The sequence below is a fragment of the Styela clava genome, chromosome 12, assembly GCF_964204865.1.
Source record: "Styela clava chromosome 12, kaStyClav1.hap1.2, whole genome shotgun sequence".
NCBI lineage: Eukaryota > Metazoa > Chordata > Ascidiacea > Stolidobranchia > Styelidae > Styela > Styela clava.
The window spans coordinates 8,568,261-8,578,167 of record NC_135261.1 but is presented as its reverse complement, the minus strand read 5'-3'; the positions used below and the strand labels follow the sequence as shown (position 1 = coordinate 8,578,167).

Here is a 9,907-nt window from a genome sequence, read left to right as displayed (position 1 = left end):
TAGTATAAATTACTTTCATAAGAATGAGATTAACGAGCTGTTCATGATGAAACGGATGAAACTAGTAGCATCACGGATGAAGGCTTTGTTTGGTTATGTCAACGGCGTAACTATTTGCTATTTTCTGACCTCAAGTTTTACGTACGATACATTTGGAAAGATTATCAGAAAGCCCGTTAGTTTCAATAATAGCCTAACGTGCCGCCTTGTTTACCGACACTCGAATATGATTCTATGTCAATGGGGATGAATGAGGTGAACAATAGGATAGGTTACCTTTCAAAGGATACAATAGTTCGCCACATTATCCGACTTAAAAGACTTAAATGAAGTTTCTTTAAGTACTATGTTTTGGTATTCGCAGGTAAAATGATGTATTGGTTCTATATTGTTATTTAAAGGCAGGGTGTTTAAAAACCATTTTATGCTGTCTACAGGACATCTCGTGACATGTTAGAATTAATCAGGTAAGCGTTGATTTAGTTGGTGAGATACAAATGTAGTTTTGAAAATATAATAGTAAAGTGTGTACGTGTGTTAAATATAGAGAGATTGTCAGATTTCAAAACGTGAATATAATATCAAATTAGAATGCAAGAATGTAGCCCTTTGAAGTGTTATTTGAATGAGAATGAAAGACGGTTTTTATGAAAATTGAATATAAACCAGGCCAAAGACAAGCAGTCACCCAATTTTTGTATAATAAGTCTTTCCTATGTGCGAAAGGATTCATTTTAAGTTGAAATACAAAAATGAACAATTTTAGTGCAAATTTTAGAATGCATATTTTAACAACCTGAAAATTTTAGGACAAAAACGTTATAATAACCTAATTGAACTGTGTGATAAGGTGACCGTACATTTGAACCCATGCGTATATCCACGGGTTCAATCTATATGCGGGTGCTAAAACCCATGGGTTAGGGTTAGTATGAGTTTAACTATCCGTGAAACGAAAAAAATTCCATAGGTACAATAGCATACAGGTGCAATTGTCATGGGTTCAAATGTACGTGGGTTCAAATGTAATGGAACCGTGTGATAAATCTACATTACATATAAATTTGCTAGTGTCCATACCAGATTAAGGTAACTTGCGAAGTATTTACATTTAACGTGATATTGCGAGTTTCTGTTTTCGAAATCTCATAATTTCTTGGCGTTAGTTGCAAGTCAATAGGTTCTATTATAGTTTATATATTAATACATAGTTTTCAGTATTATATAGTTATATAGGTTTAATAATGATAAAGTCTCTTTTATTAACGGATCTATCAAAAGACTGTATACTGAATCTTAACTCTCAAACTCTGTACAGCGTCTGACGAAATGGTAACCGCTTCAGACATTCGGAGTCAAATATTTCGTGGTTCAGGTGGACGGTTTACTTTGAATTTAACCGGGAAAGGTTTGAAAGAATTTCCGTCTGCTATCTGGGATTTGACTGATATTCAATGTATAATTGTAGATAACAATGGAATCAAAAAAATTCCACCGGAAATCAAGTGAGCTTCCTGTTATTTCTTTTACCTCGTGAAGCTTTGGGATTAGGCAAACGTGAGAAGCATGTATGTGCCTCCTGTCCTAAATTTAAATCAATGCATCTGCGTGTACGTGTACTAAGCTTTTTCCACAAGCCAAAACTACATGCTCAAACCATATTACGAAATGTATCCTTCGCAAAAAATGAACTGAATTAGATTAGCGAACACTTCGTCGGGTTGTGTTATCTGACGTAATCGCTTATCCCAATTTAGGAAGCTACAAAACCTTGAAGCGATCTCAATCAAAGGAAACAAACTGGTCGAAATACCGGCAGATCTGTGTGAACTGACACGTCTGCAATACGTCGAGTGCAGCAACAACAGAATTAAAGTAAGCGCCAATCACAGATGTTTGCATTATTTGCGTTTTATTCTGGTTATCCAATAATTGTGGTCAGTAAGCTATTTGATTTGAACTGAATTTCCATTTTATACCTCATTGTTTCACCATTTACTTTCTTGATTACCACCCTATATTTTGGAGGCCAGTTCTGTTGTATAACGCATTTATATCCCGGACCAAACAGAACCTATTGGCAAACACCATATTACTATGTTTTTAATAATGTGAAAATACGCCAAATCATATTTTCATTTTCCTCGAGATTTAGGGGGTTAAATCAAATTTTTTTAAATACAATTATGTTCAGAGTAAGACCAGGAGTTCTCAACCAAATGCGGGAAAAGAACAGATAGAACAATAACATGCGACCACCGTTGCGCAAAAAGCTCAATATACCGTACCTCCTGAATTATTTATTGCAATTGTAATTTTGACACTTTGCAAAGACAGCACACGGCACATCTTCAGCACACGGCAATATAACTAACATTATCTTAATATATTTTCAGAAAATTTCAAATCGCATATCAAACCTGAAAGACCTTGTACAATTTTTTGCCAACAACAATGTGATTGAGCAATTACCCGAAGAGATCAGTTACCTATGGCAATTAGAGGTGCTTGGCTTAAATGGGAACAGGTGAGTAGGTTATATATCCAATAATGTTAATTTCGATAGCAGAATGAGTTGCAATATGATAAGCAATCTCCATTAGCGTTGCACTGATTCTTATATAATTGTATATATATACATACGCGCATACGCTTTCATAGAAAAGTCTAGACCAGTGTTCTTCAAACTTTTTTGATACGGCCAACTTGTTTCACGACCTCTAGGAATTAAAATGAATATGAAGGAAATTTTTATAATGCAACAAAAACAAATAATAAAATTGACGATACCTTCAATGAAACCGAGGTTCTTGTATATTCTTGCACAAAATATCGGATCTTGAATCTATTTCGGTGATGGTGCCTTTCAGTACTAGTTCTAAATCTTGACGAGCACTGATATAGACGATACAACACAGGTGATGAAATATTTTGCGTCTAATTGCAGTATAGTGAACAGAGATTATACCGTTTTCAGAATCGCAAGGTTACCAGGCGATATGCCACTGTTTATGGAATCATTAAGAGTACTGGGTCTGTCTGACAATCGATTATCTTCTTTTCCAAAGCCAGTTATTGGAATGAAAAATCTTATTCAACTTGGACTGTCACGAAATAAAATCACGAGGTATGGTGTTAGGCGTCAGTTTATGTGTGTTAGTATCAGAATAATAGTTTTCTCTCGTTATTCATCCTTCATTTCTTTTCTACTTTCTATGTTTTGAAGTGTTTAGACACGAATGTATATTTAAACTACGATTCACAACAGTGCCTTTCGTGCGCAACGTTTCTGCAGTTCGCGTCATTTATACTACAGTAAATCTTTATTTATCAATAAAGAGAATCAACTACGTGAAAACATCAAGATATATAATATATAATAAGTAATATGATTCTTTACTGTATTTATGCAGAGTTGAGTTGCATCTGTCTTTTATTTCTTTTACTGTTATCCAATTTATCTCATCAACGACGATCTTCGAAAAATAAACTTTTAATGATAAAATAAGCGTCATGAAATCATTTCATGGCCTCTTGTTATATATACCATGCCGTTTCAGCATTCCATATGACATCGAAAAGATGCAGTCACTACGTGAGCTTCGAGTAGACGAGAATCTTCTCACTCGCCTTCCTTCACATTTGTTTTTAGTCACATCCCTTGAAGAACTTGCTTTATCTGGGTGAGCTTCATTGTTGATTGAATATATTAAATACGTATATCAAAAAATTAGTTTATGATAAGCTGGATTTCTTTTGGTAAAATCATTTACATGATGACTTGTAAAATCTGAACAGTTTTAGGACAAAAACGTTATAATAACCTAATTAAACTGTGTGATATATGTACATTGCATATAAATTTGCTAGTGTCCATACCAGATGAAGGTAACTTGCGAAGTATTTACATTTAACGTGATATTGCGAGTTTCTGTTTTCGAAATCTCAAAATTTCTTGGCGTTAGTTGCAAGTCAATATGTTCTATTATATAGTTCATATATTTATATATAGTTTTCAGTATTATTTAGTTACATAGGTAATAATGAGGGAGTCTCTTTTATTAGCGGATTTCTCAAAAGACTGTACTGATTCCTAACTTTAAAATTTGAACAACGTCTGACGAAAAATTAATTTATGATAAGCCGGATTTCTTTTGGTAAAATCATTACTAAAGCTCCAAGTTAGTTTTACATAAACATTCACTGCACCTGCTGGTATGGAGCGTTGTTCAAAGATAATGCGTGTAACAACCAAAAAAGAAAACAGCTAAATGTAGTTATGAGTTTGGAACGCCCATAGAAAAGTATGTGTAACGTTTCATTCTCTTATTGCAAACAGAAATCAAATTCAAGAGATTAATCCAGAAATATGCATGCTCACCAATTTAAGATCGCTCGGACTGAATCAAAACCGACTTTCGAAACTACCGCAAGAAATTGGACTGTGCCGTTCACTTGAAATTCTGGGCTTAGAAGGAAATCTTATTACCTATCTCAACAATGAAATCGGTAAGAAGCTTTGATAATGATGTCTTAACAATATCCATTTGAAGTTTTTGATTGAGTGTGACTATCTCTTCACCTCATGTTTGGATCCGGATAATCAACTCATGAGTAGGAATGTAAGTTTCAGAATTTCGATTCGAGTCAACGTCAATTAAAATTGATTCGAAGCTTGGGAAAAAAAAAAATTAGATAACACGGGGCGATCGCACGACGCAACGACGTGTCTTGACATCGACCTAGAGCGTTTACTTTCCTGGCGATTACTGCTTTTCCAAAGTTGTAACACTAAATATTCATTCAATGTATTTTTTTATCAATTTTATTTATTTTCAGGTCATTATTGGTATTTATTTACTTACAAAGTATATCACAAAGTGTTTTAGTTTCTTCATGTGAAATTGTTTCTCTTTCATTTTAGGATTAATCGCTACTCTATCCGAACTCTACATTGGCAATAATCGCCTACAAGGGACCGACGCTATTCCTGACTCAATTACACAACTCAAAAATTTGACTATCTTCCATGCCTCAGGAAATACAAAACTTGGCGATATCCCTGTTGAAATAAAGACATTGACAACACTGGAAGAGGTTCTATTTGTTACATACTTATGACGTAATAATCGTAACAGATTTATTTCATCTATATAAATTAATTCAAATAGTTATTATTCATTGTAGCTAAGTGCAAGACATCCTATTAGGTTTGTGTTATGAGCGATGAAGAATTCGATCACGTAGTACTACCAAAGGTACGTGGGAGATCGTAGCATTTTTAACTGCGATTTTGTTACTACTTGATATCTAATGAGAGTATATCCTTGTTAAGATTGTACGTTAAACGCACCCTTAACCAAACTATTATAACACATTGGTAAAAGCACGAACTGTAGGAATGAAAAATAAATAACAAACGCAGAACCTGGGCTATACTAAGAAAGCGATGATTCGCTTTAAAATTTGTTATTTGAACGACTTGCTAACGTATAGGTGCATGTACTCTGAATGGCGAACGCAGAAACAAGCAAGAAATAAGGCCCGCTAGCGCCCCCTATCATGCATACAGTCCACTTAACTATATCGGTTTATTACTGTTCAAACATCGAGCAATAGTTTTTAATTATATTTCCAAACAATCTGTTTAAGTTAAAGAAAATTCTTAAAAAGCCAATTTCACATTCTTTTTTGTAGCTTCATATAGCCAACACGCATTTAAAGAAACTGCCTGCAACAGCTTGTTCTTTAATAGGAATTTACGTTCTTGATCTTACCGGGAACGAAATATCTAGAATTCCAAAGAATTTGAGAAATTTAACTTCTCTCAAGAAAATCGTGTTAAGAAAAAACAAGTTTTTTGAGTTTCCGACTGCTCTCTGTCACGTTGCTCAGGTAAGAAAGAGTTTCTTGCTTGTTTGAAACAACAGTATTATATAATATGGTACTCCCGTCGTATGTGTACCAGGTTAGGGTTAGGCCATAATTTTATTCCGATTTTCCTTATTTTATTCCTATTACGATTTCGGGGACTGTCCTTTATAGCCAAGTAAATATAACCCCTGCCCATAGGTTTCAGTCCCTTTACACAACTTGATGTAAAATAGGCGAACATAATTAGTTACATCCATATTGGTACACACACTTCTAGAGCGCCTATAATATTGCAGAAGAAAGATACTAATTCTGTGTCATAATCTTAAATTTTATTGAATGCAATTTAAAATGGATTACAAAAGATTCTAAGTTGAATATATATTGTTAATGTGATTAAAAGATTTCATCAATTTAACAACTGGCAACAATTTCGATGTCCAGGAAACTGTCTATATTTTATTTTTGAACTTTTCTCTGTCTTATTTTCAGTTGGAAGAAATCGACTTCGCAGAAAATTCACTTCAATATCTGCCAAGTGACATCAAATATTTACTAAAATTGAGAGAAATTGACCTGAGCGACAACAATTTTGAAGATTTTCCTACTGAAATCTGTTTTGTGAAGTCACTAACAAAACTTCTGCTCAGCGATAACCATATTTCAGAGCTACCGTACCAATTTCAAAATGTAAGTTTGTTCCTTTGGTATGATTATATGTTGTTTAATAATATTTGCAGTATTATTATTCAACTATTAACCACTGAATTGCACTCAATATATTAATTGTACAGAAATTTGGCGTTGGAACCTCATACAGTGACACATTGCACACTAGAATATGAGAGTGTTCATGAGATTAGGGCAAAATTCCTAAAATCCCAATCTTTACCCTGATGGCCGCAGACATTAAATTGCGATGACAAACAACGAATGTTTGTTTTATCCGAATAACAATCTGTTGCCAATTTTGAAAATACTTATACTGATTTTTTTTTATTTCAACAGCTTGATACTCTCCGACACATCGATTTATCAAACAATACATTTGAATCATTTCCAATTCGGATTTGTTTTTTGAAGAACTTAACACATATTGCCTATGCTCAAAAACACGGTAGAAAAACAGAAAGTCTCCCAGAAAACATCACTGAGCTCAAAAATCTCCAGGTACGATAGAAATGTTCAAATACCGCTAAAATATTTCTCATCCAAAATCTAGAACTGTTGAAAGAATTGACAATCTTATTAGGAAATATGTAGGCCTACATAGGTTGTTGTTGTTATATGTTTCATGGCGCCTCTAACGTCAGTGGTATTTTGCGCCATTGATCAATTCGAATTTAAAAACTTATATATACTTACATATTATAGAATGTTTACAAATGAATAGCTACACAAATAAATGAATTATAATAAGTAATACACCTAGATAGGTAAGCGCTGATTAGTACGTATATATGTTGGATATCTCCGTTTGGGGTTTCAGTTGCACTAATGGTCAGTCAAATATCCATATGGAATGTCTTCTCAGTAACTTCGTCTATATATACTAATTTGAGGTGAAATGAGTATTTCCCACCTAACTGTGCCTTTCCATTTAAGTATCGTAACAGGGGGTTTGAGTCCTCTAATATTCAATGAAAGATGGGGTTCACTTGGTGAGGATATAGCGTGTTTCGGTTCGGTCACCAAATATTCGATGACAACCCTCACAATCAGTTCAACAATCGTAGAGTTCTTATAGCGACGTCACTCTATTTACAACACTTTTTCATGGGAATTTTACATCCACGTACACGTTGATGATTGCCTAAGATTAATCATAAACCATTTTCTACGTTTAGACTCTACAATTAGACGATAACTCATTGGAATATCTACCAGACTCTTTTGGATTATGTAACAAGTTGGAACATTTGTCAGTATCCTCAAATAAATTAGTTGCTCTACCCGATAGCATTTGTGAATTGTCCGCACTGAAAACACTTAAACTCACAGGTATTTGAATGAGAAAAGATAAATCACATTTTTCAAATATGATAGTCGCTTTTTGATTTGATATTTAAAATCTAGTTACTGCTTGATATTTTACGATTGAAGCAGATTATGATTTTGACAAACCAAACTATTATTCAGTCGTCAAAGGGCTCACCTATAGTAACAATGTTTTTGATGATAAGTCTTATTTACATTGGCCAATACATGAACTTTGACTGAGTAAGTCACTAGTCACGGTTTGCATGCAAATCTATCACATAGTTCATCGGATATTTCGCTTTAACTACCAACAAATTAAACTGGTCAAATTACTAATTCAATTTCAAAATAAGACTGTGACGTTATAATGACTTTAAACCGCCGCTCTGATATATCACTTCTAATAATAAAAGTATTCTTTGTGGATGGACTGGTATATGGAATCGTTTAATAGAATAGGATTATTTCAATTACAGATAACGAAATAGAAGAACTCCCAGTTCATCTAGGCAGATTAACTGCGTTGGAAGTAATTGAAATGGCTTCGAATCCGATTAAAAATCCCCCAAAAGCTGTTGTTGAATCAGGACAAATTGGTGCTATTGGGAGATATGTGCTAAGTAAGGAGGACAGAGAAGGTAAGTATCTGGGCTATGTTCCGTATAAATACATAGGTTATAGTTATATACAATTTTGTACGAAATTAAACCACTCTGTCAAGCAAAACGTTCGATTAGTCACACTAGTACATGAACTACTGCTGAGAACCGAGTCAAAATATATTCATATAAGATAAACCTATACAACCATCATGAAAAAATGGAATCAGTCTTGCACGACCGCGAGATTCGAGTCAGAAGAGTCATGCACGGTAAATTTATATTATAGTTAACCATCAAAAAATAAAAATATTGTCGTATTGCACGACAGTTAAGCAAAGATTGTCAGGTGATTGTACGACTAACAAAGATATTAGTTTCAAAGATTTAAACTCATGATAAAGCTTCCTTGTTTCTTCAATATAAGGGTATATACTGTATACTTATGTGTCCCATCTGAAATAACACTAAATTATGATGAAATAATAATGTAAAGTCGAATATATCCCTATACTAACAATGATCGCATTCCGATAAATTCGCATTTCATTTTATTTGGACAAATTTATATTCTAAGAAAAACTACTTTACAACATGATGGAACACGTTGCTAACAATTTGAGCATTGAAGATTTTGATAGAACATGTTTGAAATTGAGACTACCTACTGAAGATATTTTGAAAATAGCTTCAAATAAAAATATCACCGAAAATCAACAATTGATGGAATTATTTCAGATGTGGCGGAAGATGAAGTAGGTTTGAATCTAAATAGAATCAATTTGATAGATTTTTACTATAATTTAATTCGTGAGAACAATAAAGGAATCTGCATTCTGGTTTGGGTAGTTAATCGGTCGTCTGTTTTTAATGGGACAAATGAAAGCATTTAGATAATGTATTTGTTGTTTGTTGGTCGAGGAAAGTCGAGGTTGTGGCTAAACGAATAAAAAGTAGTTACCTAGCAACAGAGGTGTGTCGACTTCAAATATGGGTTGATCGAATGATATCAGATCATTCTAATTGTATTATAACATGCCCAAGTTGTTTCGCATCTGTTTGGTTGTTAGAAGAATTTGAAACGGAAAATCGAATTTTGAATATATATTTACAATAGTTAATGAACTTCTCCTATTTAGTGAATCATCTTCTGCTGTTGAAGCACAGAACAAGTTTCTTCACGTGTTGGATCTTGTGGATTTACCGAAAATTATTTCGCATCTCAAAGCAATGAGAATATATGCTAAAGCTCTTAGATTTTGAATGTTTTATTCATGTATTGCTGTGATTAACTATCATTTACAATACACGCCGCATTTCTTATGTATAATAAAAGCATATCAATTAATGCACTAGAAAATATCAAACTATATCATGCTCAACTCAGTGAGACACGTCTACCGGTAATTAATTGGATAAGAAGTGGACCTAGGGATCATTTTGTGTTGTTGTTG

General features: G+C 33.7%; 1 protein-coding gene across 1 annotated transcript; it reads left to right on the top strand.

Moving 5' to 3' along the window:
- Positions 1-327: 327 nt before the first annotated feature.
- LOC120329928 (uncharacterized) lies at positions 328-9,801 on the top strand. The gene is made up of 15 exons (XM_039396724.2): positions 328-467; positions 1,319-1,505; positions 1,758-1,875; positions 2,397-2,527; positions 2,978-3,127; positions 3,561-3,683; positions 4,340-4,509; positions 4,925-5,097; positions 5,698-5,895; positions 6,367-6,564; positions 6,883-7,044; positions 7,722-7,875; positions 8,331-8,492; positions 9,031-9,208; positions 9,593-9,801. The coding sequence occupies exons 2-15, from the start codon at positions 1,330-1,332 to the stop codon at positions 9,714-9,716; spliced, it is 2,217 nt and encodes a 738-aa protein (XP_039252658.2). The 5' UTR covers positions 328-467; positions 1,319-1,329; the 3' UTR covers positions 9,717-9,801.
- Positions 9,802-9,907: the final 106 nt, after the last annotated feature.